This window comes from Equus przewalskii, chromosome 1, assembly GCF_037783145.1.
Source record: "Equus przewalskii isolate Varuska chromosome 1, EquPr2, whole genome shotgun sequence".
NCBI classification, from domain to species: Eukaryota; Metazoa; Chordata; class Mammalia; order Perissodactyla; family Equidae; genus Equus; species Equus przewalskii.
Window position 1 is genome coordinate 120,184,440 of NC_091831.1, and position 17,485 is coordinate 120,201,924.

The 17,485-nt window shown below is 38.8% G+C and overlaps 1 protein-coding gene across 5 annotated transcripts in view; it reads left to right on the forward strand.

Annotated features, from left to right (window-relative positions):
• Window positions 1-646: 646 nt before the first annotated feature.
• NPTN (neuroplastin) overlaps window positions 647-17,485 on the forward strand; it is a 65,819-nt gene continuing 48,980 nt past the window's right edge. For 4 of the 5 annotated variants that reach the window (XR_011540493.1, XR_011540496.1, XM_070621747.1 and 1 more), the window contains exon 1: window positions 847-1,135. Coding sequence is in view for 2 of the 5 variants with exons in the window: in XM_070621747.1 (XP_070477848.1) it covers window positions 1,045-1,135 (91 nt within the window). In the remaining 3 variants the exon portion in view is untranslated. Of the gene's footprint in view, window positions 1,136-17,485 lie in introns of all 5 variants that reach the window. The other variant, XR_011540497.1, reaches the window with a different exon arrangement.

The following is a 17,485-nucleotide window of genomic DNA, read 5'->3' on the forward strand; positions in this document are numbered from 1 at the left end:
ACTAGGTTGTAATCTTCCTGAGAGTGGGGACATTTTTTCATCTGGGTTTCACAGCAATGTGACAACCTAGTTAGTATCCAGCAGTACTCAAAAGTTCGCAGCATGAAAATGCTTCTGAAGATTCTTCAGAAATAAGTTAATACATGATGACTTTTTTGTAGAATTTACTAACTAAATTGTCTAACTAGCAATTAGGCTAGTCGAACTTTTCAGGCCCTGAGATTCTATCAAGCTAAAATAAGGCCAAAATGGGGGAAGGGAAAATAGAAGGGCGAGTTAAAGGAGGACATTTCAGGCAGAGAGAGCAGATGTGAGGCTGGAAAGCACAAGGTAACATCAGCCACAGGGAGTGTATCACTTAGCCTGGGAGGTTAAAGCAGGAGGTGAAATAGGGAGGTTGGAGCCAGATGCCAGTGGGGGGCGGGGGGCGGGGTGGTCTAAGGTCAAAGTCCAGAAGAAAGAAATAGCAGGATTTTGATAGGGGACAATGAGAGGAAGGCGTAAAAGAGGAGGTGCTGCATCACATTCCGCAGCCAAGAACGCCAACAAATGAGAGGCAGGATGGGTGGAGGAAGCACGTTATGTTTCCAAAACTTCCTCTTATTTATGGGCGCTCCCGTTTCAGAGGGATAAGCTGAACGCAGACTTCTCCGTCCCCCAGGGCCAAGAGAGCGGGAGGAGCCCCGCCTTACCCCGTCACGTGGCCAGAAGCGCCCTTGGCACGTGACCGACCTTGCTCTAGGCCAATCAGCCTCTGCAGGGGCGGGGACGCGGAGTCCGAGAGGCTGGAGCAACCGTCGAGGCCGCCTCTTCTCGCGAGCCTTGCCGCCGTCGCTCCTCAGCCGCCCCCGGCCCGGAGGGAAGGTCTCGCGAGGCTTGGGCGCTGCGGCGGTAGGAGGAGGACGGGGAAGGACGGAGCCTAGCAGCCGTTGCCTCCCTCGCTGCCTCCCTCGCGCGCTCGCCCACCCCCTCCCTCCCTCCCCTCCCTCCCCCGGCCCCGGCTCCGGCCCCGGCCCATTAGCTGTTCGGTCTTCTGCAGGGAGGATGTCGGGCTCGTCGCTCCCTAGCACCCTGGCCCTCTCGCTGTTGCTGGTCTCGGGCTCCCTCCTCCCAGGGCCAGGCGCCGCTCAGAACGGTAAGCAGGGCGCCGGGGGCGGGCCGGGCGGGGGCCGAGGGACGCCGGCGGCCGGGGGCGCCGTCCGGGGCCGAGGAGGTGCCGGAGCCGGGGAAGGGGGCCGGTCAGGAGTGTGAGCGGCTGCGGACCGAGAGGAGGAGATGCCGGTCGGGAGTTGGGAGAGGCGCGGGTGCGAGAACCGGAGGCGCCCGAGCCGGAGGTGGGGGCGTCCGACGAGAGCCTGAGGGGTTGCGGACTGAGAGGCTCCGCGCCGTGGGCCGGTCGTTCCGAGTCGGGGAGGGGACACCGAGGAAGCCGGCGCGAGGAGCTGGAGTAGCGGGGGCGGATGGGGAGGGGGCGCAGCTCTTAAAGAAGGCGGCAGAAGACAGGCGTCTGTGTTGGAGGCGGCGGGGAGTGGTGTCAGTCGGGCTCCCCGAGAGAACGGGGGCCCGGGCGCTGGGGTCGTCTCGGATTCTACTGGGGCCCCGTGAGACCGGTGACATCCTTAAAAAATAAGAGAGACGTTGCGGGGAAGGGAGTTCTGAAGAATTCTGAGTACTAGAGCCCTAAGAAGGGGGTAAAGGATCCGGGAGCCTTGGATATGGAAGTGGAGGGAAGGTGGGTGGAAAGCGGAGGTAGTGGGTTGACTGCAGTAGGGGATCTGGAGGGAGCAGCAGCGGCGGCTCTAAACGAGATGGGGGAAGAGGGCTGGGTTTACTAAGGAGGGTGGAGTGTTGGGCATTCTGGGGTAGTGGTTGGGAGAGCAAAAAGGAGTTTCTAAATAAGGAGAGGAAGAACGAGCAGAGGTTGGGGAGAAAGGGTTGAAACTGAGGTGGAGGGATATTTGTTAGAGAAATAAGGGTGCCCGGGTGTAGAGATGGGGGTGCAGGAAGACAGAATAAGGGAAGGGAGTAAAATGCAGGAAGCCGGGGGTGTAATGTTGGTTTGCAGTGTGGAGGATATATTAGAGAAGGGAGGAACTGAGTTGTGGCAAGTGCTCTGTGATATTGGTTGGGCCTTTGGGAAGGCAGGGCCATATAGCTGGAACTGCACTGGTGGAATTGAGGGCAGTGACTGGAAAGACGGAGATGGAGGAAGTAGGTTGTTAAGCTCTAAAAGTTTCAAGACACAAGAGACGTTATTTCTGAGAAACATAAAAGTAGTCCCTGAGATGTGTGCAGGGTACAGTGGAAACGAGAGAATTGAGTTTTGAACTGAAGCTGTTTAGAGAAGATGGAGAAATGGTGGTGGGGGACCTCGACAAAAAAAGATTCTGATTGTTGAAGGCTTGTGTTATAGTTCAGCTGCTGAATTGATCTTTCGTGGGTGAAACTAGGAGTACTGTGAACCAGTTTCTGCTCTTGTGGAAACAGCCGTTAAGAGGTTTAGAAAACATTTTTATAGGAAGGAATTTATGAGGTCAGTACTGGACAGTGGACTATAAATTATTCTTGCTAATCCTTCAGTGATTCTTTGTTGTTAATGCTAGAACAATTTAAAATTCCTCTTGGAATAGCTGAAATTTAAATGACTTTCAGTTTGTAAAACATCGATGATAGAGCCAATAGAATTAAGCATTTTAAGGAGAATCTGGGCTTAAAATGCTGAAGTTTATGGTGAAAATATATCAATAAATGATTAAAAGAGCATCATTGGTTAAATATAAGTGTTTGTTGTACCAATTTGTACTAATCAAATCTTATATATGGTTCATAGCCTTCAGTTATCATTGCAGGGGTCAGGAAGGAGACATTTATTTGTTTCTAGGATTGAATATGCAAAATATTTTGGGTATTTTTCCTGTTTTTCTCCAAAGCATGAGGCCACTGTGGAAGGCAGGGTAGTTAGTCTGATTTGTCTTATCAGTTTTTAGTCTGTGTTAACAATATGACTTCAAGAAGCCTAATACTAATTTCAGCTATTTGATTTGTGGAAATAGAATGGTTTCATTTGGCACAATAGGTGAGAGATTCTTAACATATTTAATCTGTACTGGCATAGTTTCTTTCAATGATTTATAATACGGTGAAATTATAGCTTCTTAGCAACTAAAACAAGGTTTTCAGATAGGTCTACAAGGACTCATCTGGCTGTTCTCAGTGATGTGTGTTCTCAATACAGCATAGAGCAGACTTTTCCTTGAAATGAGCTTGAATGTAGTCACATGACGTGATTGATGAAGTGAAGCTGAGCTTGCAGTTGACCCAAATGAAAGTAAATTTAATTCAAGGAAGAAATGGCTATTTTTTGAGTTTGAGTCCATATAAGTAAGGATGCCATTTTATAGTTTTCTATAACATACCTTATGATAAAACTCAAGCTTTCAAGTGGTGATAGCCCTACAATAATGATTTCATGTCATGGAGTTTGTATTTTCTTACAGATCTTCAGAAATGGATATCATGCTCTGTACGATGTTGAAATGTTAAATTACCTATGTAAAATGATGACTTAAAAAAACCCAAACAACTCAAACCTAAGTGTTTCTGGATTGGGTATGTGGTAGTTTAGATTGAATATTGATGTTTTACAAAAGGTCCCTGTTTCATTATTCCTGAAATGAATTTGGACTAGATGACCCTCAGGGTGTCTTCCACTTGTGACCCATTACCATAGAAATTCAAGGCTTTCATTTAGATAGATTTTGTTTCCTATCCAAATATTTAGACTTGTAGGACCACATGTTCAAGTAAAATCCTTATTTAGGTGTTGATTTTTGTATGTATTAAGAAAAATGTAGTTCATTTTAAAGGAAGAAACTTGTCCTAAAAAGTAACCTTCCCGATATGACATTCAAAAGCATTAGAATAAAACTGAAATTGAATGAGTGCGAACCAAGCAGTGTTATGTGGTGATCAAGAGCACAGACCTTGGATCCTGATAGACCTGAGGTTGAGTCCCAGCTCTCTGTAGCTAAGTGACCTTGAGTAAAGTGCTTAATACTTCCAAGTCTCAGTTTTATCCTCTGTAAAATGGGGTTTATAATAATGCCAATCCCTTAGGGATGATGTGAGGATTAAATGAGATAATGTCCGTAAAGCACTTAGATTTCTCCCTGGCGTATACTGAGTCTCAGTAGAGAGTAAATTTTTACTATACGTAATACTTGTTACCGTATGTAACATATGTATGCTAACATATGCTACATTACTATATGTGGCATAACAGTACTATATGTACTAAATGTTTGCTCACTATAGTCAGTTAGCTATTACTATTATCCTTTAAAAAGTAGCATTATTAATTACTTGTTTTTCTTCATGAGTATATCACACTTTTAATTGTTACTGCTGCTTACTGTCATCTTGAGTAAAGTGAAGTAGGCCATTTTAAGGCCCCGAACAGAGAGATTTGTGCTTTTGCTTATGTAACTTTTTAAGAAAAGTGACCTGCTGCACTGCCTGTGCAATTGTGAATTCTAGCGAGGAAGTTCGTATTTCCATTTCATTGTCTGGGAGATTTCATGACTTTCTTTTGCTTTCAGTGAACTGTCTTTTCATATGGGCTAGGTATCACCTTTTCATAGAGTCCCATTGTTGTGAATAAGAAAAATTGTCTAGTGCCTGGCACATAGTAGGAGTGTTGGAGATGTTAGCTAATGAATGAATGTGGAGTGAAGTGTAAAAATGTGATACATTCATTCTGAAAATATAAAATTGGATAATTAACACTGTTTAGTAGGAGAAAATAAGGAGTCTAATGAATTTTGTTATTAACAAGCTATATTTTAAGAAACTGTTTTGCTTGGGTGATACTAGATAGTTGTGAACATTGTGCTTTGTAACAATGACAGTATTTGTATTAGATGATTCATGAATCTTTTTCTTTTCTGTCAAGTGCTGTTTGCTTCAGTGGTTGGGCAGTTTTCTCTCCCTGAGTATGTTTTTAGATGTGTTTTTGCCATTGATTGTGCATCTCTTCTTTGGGTGAACTGAAATGAGCAACAGAAGACAGATGTTATCTATGGCAGCCCTGGCACAAATGACATGCCAAATGTCAAGCAACAGATCTTAACATAATTAATCCAAATATGATTTCAAATGACCAGAAGAAATAGTTTGCCTTGGAATAAAGCATTTCCTAAGGAGAGCATAAGCCTCCAGTTTCTCAGGCAACTGACAGAATTGTCACTGCTGATATAATAGAGTACCCAGGCATGAGCAATTGGTCAGGGGTCTGGGGAGGAAAGGCCATGTCACTACATCAGGACCTGTTTCTGGGCTCTTAGTCTTTGGTTTTCAAGGTTACTGGATCCAAATTAGAAAGGGATGCAGATGCAGTTTTTGTGTTGCCAGACATAATAGAGCTTAACCTGTTAATATACCAAGGTTTAAAACAAAAAAGAAAATAAAAACCCTTAAATATAAATGTGCTCCACAATCCAAACATTTGCCGTAAATTAAGACTGAAATTTATTACAGGTTTCACTTTGTGTGAGTTATACAGACATGAGAAATTAGACTATTTTGTCTTGAAGGAATCCCTTTATTTTTCTCGTTAAGATAATTGTGAGGGGCCGGCCCCATGGTCAAGTGGTTAAGTTCGCATACTCCGCTGTGGCAGCCCAGGGTTTTGCTAGTTCAGCTCCTGGGCGCGGACATGGCACTGCTCATCAGGCCATGCTGAGGCGGCGTCCCATGTGCCACAACTAGAAGGACCCACAACTGAAATATACAACTATGTACTGGGGGGTTTGGGGAGAAAGAGCAGGAAAAAAAAAAAAAGAAGATTGGCAACAGTTGTTAGCTCAGGTGCCAATCTTTAAAAAAAAAACCCCACAAAATTTTGATGTGAAACATTTTCTCTTGTGGAGTATACCTTTAGACATTAGTAAAAGGCAAAATGTTATTGTGTTGTCTTTAATTTTTTAAATAAAAATAATTATTTAACTGGGCCCATAAAGATGACCAGATATGACTAGCAAAGTGCTCTGTCAATTTGGACATTGTTTTTCATTTATTTAGTTTGAGGTACTTTTTCAAAGTAAGATGTTTCATATGTAACCTCTGAAACTTTGCTGGATCCATGTAAAGGTTTTTTTATAAGACAATTTGGGAAGGAGGTAAAGTGCTAATATCTATACAAATGAAGTATGTGGAAAAGCAATGAGCGGCGGTGTTGGATGATATTATAGGAGGTGTTCAGTAGAAGTTTGAAATTATACAAAGAAGTTTTGCAAGAATTGCATTCTGTGAAAAACTTTCTGATGCATTCTGTTCAATTTATCATTTACAGTGAGAGCACAATCTGGACAGGATCAGAAGTAGAGAATGAAACTGTAAGAGAAAGGGAAAAACAGAAGAAAGGCCGCAGTAGTACAGGGAGAAAAGCAGGATGCAAGGATGAGGAATGAATCTTCGTTTGAGGAGCATCTGGCAAAAGAGAATCTGTCAGAAAGAATAAATGGACCAGGGACCTCTAAAGTACATTAACACATCAAAATTAAAATAATGGCGCAAAATCACCTCCTGTGAACAATTGGCTTGCCTTTCAGTTTAAATGAATTTTTAAAAATGCCATTGATGATATGGAGTTTAATTTTAAGCAGCTTAGATGATGCATTTTAAACTTGTTTGTGAGATTTTTGTGGGTTTTTTCCAGAATTCCTAATTTTAGTTGATAAAGATTAGCTTTGGAAAGGTGGGAAACCTCTCCAGTAAAATTAGTTGATTATAAACTGTTACATTTTATAGGCTTAATATATAAATAAATTTCTCACTGAATTTAAAGTAAATACTGTGGATCCTATGTAAAAACATTATTCCAGTGGTATTGGTGTCTAAATTTAAAAAATTGAATACACAAGTAAAATGTATTTGTTTTTCAAGAGTTTATTCAATCGGGAGAGGGAGTCAAGATTTGCACCTAATTCCAACTTACTGTGTTATCTAAAATTGAAAGTAGGCCTAACTTTATGTTGGTTTGCTTTTGTGTATATACAAAGATATACATTTATTAATCAAACCTAATTAACTTGATGTCATTTTTACCTGATTGCTTGAACTTTTAATTGGTTTATCTTTGTGGGAATGGGGTTTACTAAATATTTAAAGAATTTCCTAAGTATCTACATTTATTTGCATACAGTAGGTTAGTGGGAGACATTTAATGTTCCTGACTTACTGAATTTTTGTTTCTTGTTTTTGTTGTGTTTCAAATTAAAAAAACCCAGTCTTATCTCTTCATTAAAGCAGATGGTGGTCAGTTTTGATGGAAACATCTTATGCTAAGTTCCTTGTACTGAAAGTACTGAATGGTATTCTTTTGCATTTCTGAAGACAATTATGGAATGTTTTAAGACTTGCTTTCTTTTCAAATAATCTTAATTACTGGAACCTTATGGTATGCTTTATGGTATTTTATAGAAGTATATCAATTTGGTTATGTTTCACTTCCCTTTGTTTTATCTTGGTTTCTGTCATTGTTACACTCAAGTAGTGCTTCAAATTGACTAGACAATGAAATATAAATGAGAAGATGTAAAATCACTCTGAAAGTGTCAGGGTTCTATATGTTATGTAAGGTTCTATTATTAGAAAACATTAAGTTCTGAATTATACCAGTAGTTTTAATCATATCCAAATGTATACTCATATTCTAAAGGTGATTAAATATATATTACAAGACAAAATGTCAAGTCCTTTTCTGATAGAATACTAACAAGGCAAAATGTTCCATATGCAGGAAGATGACGTTTAAAAAGAAAGTAGAGTGTGCTTGCATATATTAATTGTTATGCCATTGATTCTTCTTTTCTTCCTGATGATAGTGTTTGAAAACCACTGGACTAGGTGATGTCTAAATTCCCTTCCAGTTCCCAAATTACACAATTCTATTGACCTTACATTTAGGTACTGCCTCTAATGGGTAAGGGGCCTAGAGAGAGAATACTTCCTGTTTTAATAAGTTTTTAGAAACTTTCTTTTTGGAGATAAAGAAAATGACTTTGAGGCGTGTACTGTTTAAAATCCAACTCCCTGTAAACCTGTTTCAGACAGCGCTATAGTTCTTCAAGGAAGGCAGACTTGTGTCTGTTACAGAGATCTCATATTAAACTTGCTGGGAAAATTGCCAGTGTGAATTAAACAATTAAGAAATGAAAATCACTGCCAGGTAGGTAGATATTTTGTGTTCTCTCTGTTGGTTAAAAAGTAGTTGACAATTGAAGAGGCAATGAAGAGAGAGTGAATCACACTTAACTGATTGTATTTTTATGTAATCCTTTGAGGAGGTTTGTTTTTTATTTGACTTAGTTTCTCCTGTCCCTCATGTATTTTTTTAGGATCTCTACACCTGTCTATTATAGTTGGATAAGGCAGCCCAAATGTTACCTGAATTAAATCTGAGTAAGTTCCTAGATTGATATTCCTTAGAAACAATGTGTCAAAAGTCTCCGTTTACATATTTTTTCATTATATCCTTTGTATCGGTTAGGTAGGTCCATTTTCTTGTTTTTTATTTCTTTTACATTTTTGTTAGAATTACAAATGTAAAAAATAGAGTGAGTAATGTGATAAACTTACATGTAATTATGTAATTTCAACAGTTACCAGCTACATCCTTGCTGCTTATTATTTTAAAAATAACCTGAAAAATTAACATTACAAATTAAAATTTTCTAGGTGCTAAAATGTAGTTAGTAAGGATTAGTTTACATTAGTAAAATAGGAGTAATTTGGTTCAGATGTAATCATGTTGAAATGACTTTAAAAATATAAAAGCTCTTTAGAAAAAGGCTTTCAAACTTTTGTTTGTAACCAGATAGAGGAATAGATTTTTCTTGTAACTGAGTATATGTGGAAATATGTAATGTTTTGTGAAACAATACTTGTCCTTACCCTGTAACATTTAAGGAAAGCTGTTCTGACCTTCTGAATTGATTTCATAATTCATTAAAGGGCCATGAGACTCATGTTTGAAAAACAGAGCATTTTCAAGTATGGAGTTATTTTGTTTTTAGTTTGTTTTATTTTTAATATGCCATGTAGTCTGGAACAATCTGATGATTTTTGTAAACACAATAAGGACTTTCATGAGGCATTTATCAGTAATATCAACATGAACTGTTACTAGTCGTTATTAGTAAAGAAAATATGGCATTGTTGAATTAATGCAGTAGACATTACTTGTATAATATTGGGGGTTTTTTTCTATTTGAACTTGGGAAAAGGGAGAAGCTACAGTAATTTGAATGTCATAATCAAAGCACAGGTTTCCCAGTATGTTTAGTTGTCCTTTCTTTTAAATTAGAGCTTATGTTCCTTATTCCTTAGTGCCTGCCTTTGAGTTATTGGTTGAGTACAGGGCTAGGAGCGCTGCTATTTATTCCGAGCTGAATGCTTACTCTGATGCTGTTGTGTGAGGCACATTTCTGGTGAGTACACATGACTTGAACACTGGCCAAGGGAAGGGAGGGAGAGGGAAAGCAGAACCATCACTGAAGAATCATTTGCCTTTCATGTTCAAAATCCTAGAGTAGCAAGATTATTTTCTCATATTTAGACATTCCTTCTTGGAGGGCAAAAAAGGCAACAAGATGTCCCTGTCCTGTGTTGGCAGCTATGTGAAATACTTTTCAATCCATAGATAGATTGAAGGAATATGTTAAATTTAACTTAGGATTTTTTGATTATACAAATTTAGCAGGTTGGGACAATTGTAGAGCAACTGGAAAAAAATAACATAGCTGCTCCAGCATTGAAATTATATTTGTTAATGCTGAATCTCAAATCATTCACCAAGGAAGATGAAATAAATGGGCTTAATGCAAACCAGGAAACTGCTACCTGGAAAAGAGTAACTGTAAAGAGGTTTCAAATAACTTGCGATGAACTGTCATTGAATTACCCTAGACAAATAACATAGTGATCACATATCAAAATTATGGTACTGCTAACAGTGTTACTGTTTTCGTACTAGGATTGAACTCCAAATGATTATTAACACTTTCCAACCACATTTAGGAGAAGACGCAAATAATTCTACATCGATGGTAGCATAAGACTGAGGAGAAAAGCCTGAAGGAGCTAAATTTAGGAAAAGGGAACACTAGGGGGATGTGATTATCTATTAATACCTTCAAGGTAGCAGTGTAAATGAAGTAAGGGAATTAGGCAGTCTCCAAAGATGGATGGGCTGTATCAAAGAGCAGTGGCCTAGAGCACAGGGAAGAAGAGCATAGGTTTGGTATTATGAAGTTGATTTTAATGAAACTAGCAGAAGAATAGAGTTATTTGCACTGACTCCTTGTCAGAGCTATTATAAGTAGGTCAAAGAGCTGGTTGAGGGGCTGGCCTGGTGGCACAGCAGTTAAGTGCGCACATTCTGCTTCGGGGGCCCTGGGTTCGCCCGTTCGGAACCCGGGTGCGGGCATGGCAAGCCATGCTATGGCAGGTGTCCCACATATAAAGTAAAGGAAGATGGGCACGTATGTTAGCTCAGGGCCAGTCTTCCTCAGCAAAAGAGGAGGATTGGCAGCAGGTGTTAGCTCAGGGCTAGTCTTCCTCAAAAAAACCCCCAAAACAACAACAATAGCAAAAAACCCCCAAAGAGCTGGTTGAGAGGGACCACATAAAACAAAAGGGAGGATCTCTTTCTGTTAATATCTAGTACTTACTTTGGAGCTCAATAGGAGAAAAAACCTTTATGGAAATGAATATGAAATGAAATGGGCTTTCCAGAAATTTTTAAGGGTCCAGAAATTAGTTTGTTTCCAACTCTAAAGTTCTGTGATTATGAATTCAAGAAAAATGGTGGATTAACTTTGAAATTCATAAAAGTAACTTTTAGGATCTGCCTATAGTACTTAAAACAGGATTATGTTTGTTATAACCTTCACAGGCAACTTCTTTTTGTTTAGTTATCAAAAACCCTATGAAATTTTGTTTAGTTATCAAAAGCACTGAAATTTTTCCAGTCTGTGTTTAACACACAGAAGCACAAGCTTCATAAGGGTTCATTCACTAGAGTGGATGGAACCTAGTAAAAGTTTAACCTTTGGCTCTTAGAAATAAGCCTTTTTCTTTTATATGGTAAATGTCAGCTATTAAGAAGGGCTTATCATCAGGAAAACAGCACTTCCAGGCTAACTCTTAACTTCATCAGTCAAATGTGTGCTGTGATAGGATTTTGTGTGTGTGTGAGTGGGAGCTAGTGCTGTCATACTTTGGTAGAGATGCCAGCTCACTTTAATTAGTTCAAAGAGTGTAGGTTTGCCAGATAAAATGCGGGACGCCCAGTTATATTTGAATTTCAGATAAACAATGGAGAATTTTTGTTTGATAAATCTGGCAACCCTAAAAAAAGCAGAATGTCCTTTTTGCTATTTTGGCCTTGCATTTAGAACTTAAACGACAGAGTCTTGAAATTTGGTGAGTTTTTGTGTATTAAAAGAAATCTTTTTAAAGTAGATTTAATATGAGCAAAATCATGTTACATTGTAAATTTTTTATGAAAAAGTATAGTTTAGGGTAGTATTGTTTTATTCTGATTACATCGCATTTCTATATATGTTTTCTTCAATTCTGATACTTTATATTTGACAGAGTTTTTCTTTTATTCTCTGAAAATTAAAGCTATTTTCAGGAAGGATGTGAGCAGAGGGCCTCAGGCTGTTTTTTTAGTAATTTCTCTCTTCTCTCCTTACCTAAAATATTTTAAAATTTAGGGCACTATTGCCTGAGGGTATATGATAAAGATGTTTCTGGAGCTGTTGGTTCGAGGATTGTCCTTTTTCAGATTTTTGCTTGGGGCCTTGGAATATATTTGCGATGTTGGCTTGGAAGAAGAAAAAGGTATGAATGAAGACGTGACTGACCACACCCTTTTCCACCTATTGAGTTCAGAATAATTTTCACTTGCTGAATTGTAACCGCCTGATTTAGAGAGTCAGAGAAAGTGAATGTTAGCTCTGCAGACTAGGGATGTGATTTCTTTACAGTTAAATTTCAACACTAAGAAAAATCATGGTTTCATGAGCTTTATTATCAGGCCTTTTGACTAGAGTTGTGTCACTGTATATCAGTAATTCTATGTAAGAGATCTCCCTTTTGTCCTTTGTGGGCCCGGGGCGGGGTGGCTATAAGAATAACAAGAATTGAACAATGTAATAGTTCCAGGGTGAATGATATTAAGTAACATAAAGCATAATCATAACTATACTTTTACATATTTATTTGAAATATATTTAAGGCAGTTTTTAATTTTTTTAATTTTTTTATTTTCTTTTGAGGAAGATTAGCCCTGAGCTAACATCTGCTGCCAATCCTTCTCTTTTTGCTGAGGAAGACTGGTCCTGAGCTAACATCCATGCCCATCTTCTTCTACTTTATATGTGGGACACTTGCCACAGCATGGTTTGCCAAATGGTGCCATGTCCATGCCCAGGATCCAAACTGGCGAACCCCGGGCCACCACAGTGGAATGTGTGAACTTAACTGCTGAGCCACTGGGCCAGCCCTAAGGCAATTTTAAGAAGTGTTAAAAATAACTCATGGTTTTTATGAAACTAGGAAATTAGTGTAGTTTAAATTTGATGTTGAAACGCAATTGGAGATAGTATTACAGGATAAGTAAATTGATATACTCTGTCACCCTTGTAAATGTAAAGCATAAATAAAAACTATATCAAAAAGATCTTTTTGTGGGGCAACATACTTGAATAGAAAGAGCACTGGATTTGGCAGGAGCCCTGAATTCCTGTCTAATTCCGTTTTAGTTCCTATGGTTTCTCTTTTTAAAATTCGTATAATAATCTATAGGGTTTTTATGAGATCAAATGATAAGGTATGGAAAAGTGCTTTACAGACTGTTGTATTGTAAAGTGGCTTGTATGTATAGCTTTGAGTTATAGTGCCTGGTACTTATAAAAGTGTTTACCCTTAATAGGTTAACTGCAACTCTGGTAGTTCATAGGAAAGTGAAAGTACTGGTGAGAAGGGCCAGATTATTTCAAGGTTGGTTCGTCTGGCAATTGATGACTGTATAGTAAATTTTACATTTTACATGGTTGTTAGCAGACTAGCCTTTTCACTGAATTATCTCCCTGTAATAGGGAAGGCTGATATGAATTTCTGTAATCTTTGAAGTGTGCCTCCCAGTACTGCTCTCATCTCTAATTATATCTAGTTACAGGGACACCCTCTTACCCTCATCCCTATTCCCTACTTCCCCCAGGTAGGCGACAGAAAGTAAAGTCATGTATCTATCTTGTGTCCTTTTTTTATAACACGTTTTTGTAACTCCCCTTTACTATCCTCAAGGTGAAATTCATAGGTGTTTTAACCTACTTATGCATTATTAAGAAAAAAAATGTAATACCCTAAATGTAATATAAAGGAGAAAATAAAGGAAAACAACTTATAATAAGATATTTAGTTTAGTCCGTGAATGCTCAGGCATGGCTACACAGGAAGACGATGAAGTAGCCTGCTGTTTATATCCATATGTGGAAAAACCAAAAATGTGACAACTACAAATGCAGGCTGGTATATTTGTGCTGTAACAGTGACTCAAATACTACAGGCAGCATTGCTATTGATAATGTGATTTTCTGAAAAGATGAACAACTTTTGGTAAAGTTACAAATGAAACAAAGTACGATCTCCTCACTTTACGTAGTAATTGCATTCCTGGAAAATTGAGTGATGGTTAATTAAAACCGTGCAAGAATACTTCGTGTTATATTTAAAAGAGTTAGCTTCTAGGCTCAGAACAAGTTTTTCATCTTTTTTGAGCGTCATTTGAAAGTTGTGTGGGAAGAAGGACAATTCTTTGTTGTGCAAGGCTTTTCCTACTTTGTGGGTTGTTGAGGATCCCTGGTTCCAGCCACTAAAAGCTGGTAGTGCCATCTTAATCATTGTGTCCATAAAAGGCAGAGCTCCGTAAATGCTCCAGTAAAAGGCAGAGCAGCCCCCTGTGGAGAAGTCTCTCTCTTTTTGTCCCTGCACTTGTTAAGTATTCTCTGATGTAGGATTACAGCACCTAGTTCCCAGGACAACCACTGGTTGAAGCCACACCTCTTCTAGGAATGGAAAGGCAAGGAGAGCAGCTGTTCACTTGTTTTTATTCTTTTTGTTAACATGCGTTAAAGCAGGGAGTGCAAACTCATTTACCACAGGAACTAGGCAAGTAGGTACCATTTACAAACCGGAGAATACAATACATGCTTTGACTTGAAAACACTGAATGTTGCAGTTTTGAAAATACTGTGCTGCTCAAATAAAACTGTCACTGGGCCCCTATTCTGTATCCTCTTCACCAAAGGATTATATTATGGATTTTGAAGCTTGAAAGATTGGGTGGGAGTTCTGATTTTTGGCAAGTTTCTTAATCTGTTTCCTCACCTGTTCTTTAGGAATAATACACACCTTACAGGGTGGTGGTGAGAATGAGATTGCATACATAAATCACCTAGCACTGTACCTGACACAAGATACGAGCTTGACGAGATTTTCTCTCTGCCACTAATATCATTTCAGTTATCTTTGCTTACTTTTTAATCAGTTTTAAAGTTAGCTGTGTTTTATAGTTAGATGGTTATGATTTTGAAATCTCTAATATGGGATATATTAACCACTTATTTTTAACAGAAGCAAGAAAGTAATTAAAATGAAATTTTTTGGTTAACACACAGCCTCCCTACAGTTTGAGGTATTTGGAGCCTGAAGCTTATAGCACTGAACATCCTGATTCCAAACTGTATCAGTGATGGTCTCCTTGGTCTTTCAGATTAGCTCTCAACCTTAGCATAGCAGTGATCTTTATTTAGCAATGAGATTTATTTTTGAAGTAATGTTGGAGCAGGTAATTTTGCTGGTATTGCAGTACTTCATTGCACCTTCAAAATTAGATTATGCCAAAGAAGTGACGTATTTTTATAGTTGTTGCTCGAGTTAGGAATTTAGCAGCGTGGTTTTTACTAGGAAACTGGTGTATGATTTGCTTCCAGTTGTACAGTGAATGTTTTGGAAGTTCTGCATTTTCTTGGTTCTTGTAAAATGCTTTAGGGGCGTATACATCTTGCTATACATCCTTTTCATACTTTAGCAGCAGAAAGGTTTTTTTCTTTTAACTTTTACTTTTCTTTAGTAATGAAGACGGTGATCTAAACGGTTAAAGCAATACAGGAAACATGTGATTTATTCCTCTATTCCCATCTTCATAATTCTGTTGGTCATCTTTGTTTTCCTCCACAATATGATTTTGAGTCCTTTTTAAGAGCTCTGTGCTTTAGTTATATATATTATTTTTTATAAGTTTTTTTTCCTTATTTTTTCTATCTTAATTTTAGTTTTTTTTTCTTTTTTCTGCTTTATCTCCCCAAATCCCCCTGGTACATAGTTGTATATTTTAGTTGTGGGTCCTTCTAGTTGTGGCGTGTGGGATGCCATCTCAGCGTGGCCTGATGAGCGGTGCCGTGTCTGTGCCCAGGATCCGAACAGGCAAAACCCTGGGCCACCACAGCGGAGCGCGTGAACTTAACCAATTGGCCCTGGGGGTGGCCCCTTAACTTTAGTTTCTTATCCCTACCTACTCGCTCTTGTCCCTCTTGGTATCTTCAGTTGTTTCCAAATAATCATTTGGCACTTTTAAATTCTTTGTCCTGTTTTATCTGAATGCTTTTGAGGCAGAGGGATGGTAAATGCTATTGTAGTATACAAAGTTTAGTTTAGTTGACTGATGTTTTTGAGCTGGAGTGTTTGCATATTGTGACTGCTGGGTATTTTTGCTTTTCCTAGTAGCTGTTTAATGATTTTCTTTATATGATGGTGATTTTTCTAACATGCTTTTTTAATCTTTTAATCCCCACAGGGTCATAATGTCTGTATTTCTCAGAAACAGCTCAGCTAGTCTTCAGGGCCTAGTTACAAAAGAAATTAATTCCTCATGGAACTGAGGACATCAAGGCAGAAAGAATTCCAGGCAGGCGGCTAGTAATGAATATTGCTTGTGAACTATGAGGTACTTGCTGTGGGCTGGTAAATTTTAGTGCTTCCTCACAAGGCTACCACTTACTGTGGAGTGCACATGAAACGTTCTGAAATGTCTGCCCATGGAGCATATAGTTTGCTACCCAGGGGCAGGTATACGTTAAAATTCAGTTATAGGGTGGGGTGCTGCTAAGGGTAATCAGATTTTATAGCTATAGGATGAAAGGGCAAATTTTGATGTGCATTAAAGAAAAAAATCCACTAGAGTATACAGAGTAGTAGTTCTTACTATAGGAACAACAGTAAGCTGTAGTGAAAATTGCTCCGAAATTACCAGGAGAAGTATGAGATTGCTGACATTTGTATTCCAGCAACAGGTATGTATATTTTAGCAGCTTTTTGAAGTCAGAATGGGAAAGAAGTTGAGTGGAATGTGTTGTTAGTAGTTCTTAGAGTGTCACCTTACCATTCTCCAGCACTATCGGTTTGTCACTGAAAGAGCTCGAGAAATGTATCAAGTCTTAAAGCTCTTGAAATACACCATTGGAAAAACTTGACGGGCCCAGTAGTAACAGGTGAGCCTGAGGTAACCGGATATATAAGCTTCTCAGCCATCTCTGTCTAGAATTTCATGAAGTTTTTATCAGGCTGAATTTTCAAAGAATAGATGTAACTAACTGCAGGAGAGAATATCAGCAGACAGGGAGGATGAACCTTCCTGGCTTAGATAGTGGTTAGCCAACATTTTGACATACAATTATTTTATTTAAGTTTTTGAAAAAATGGGTAAGTTACTGGATTTTAAAAAATTATGAAAGGACTTGCTTACTTGATAATTTCAAATAATACCTAGGTGTTTAAAATAAAATATTAAAGTTCCTCCTCTTATCCCTTGATTCCCGCTCACCAGGAATAAGCACTGTTCTGTTTGTTGTGACCCTCCACCTCTTGGTGGAGGCGGAGCTCTGCCTCATTGTGGCGTTATGAGTTAATGAAGACCTGAAACTAGATGAGGAGGGTACACATAAGATGTAATTGTGAAAGGAGAAGGGAATAGATTGGATTGTTGACTGAATTTTGGGATTTGCTGAGGAGTCAAGGAGGGAGATTTTAGTGGGTAGAATGTTAGTGAACAAGATTCAAAATATTTGGATTCTGGTAAGGGTTCTACAACTAAATTATACCCTCTTGGGACCTTGGTGTATCTGAGTGTTAAATTGGGGCAAAATTAGATTTAGGAGTTTTCAACCTTTAGCCACAGAGAGTTATTTTCTTTTTTTATTTAAAAATTAAGTAGAATCTCAGTTGTTAATTTAGATAAAAGAAGAGGTGTTTGGGGAGAGGGAGTCCTCTAGTTGTTCCAGAGAATTCTTAGGGTCTGAGGAGCCAAGTTTTAAAATTAATGAAATGAGTGACCCCATTGTAGACCTACTTTTGAAGC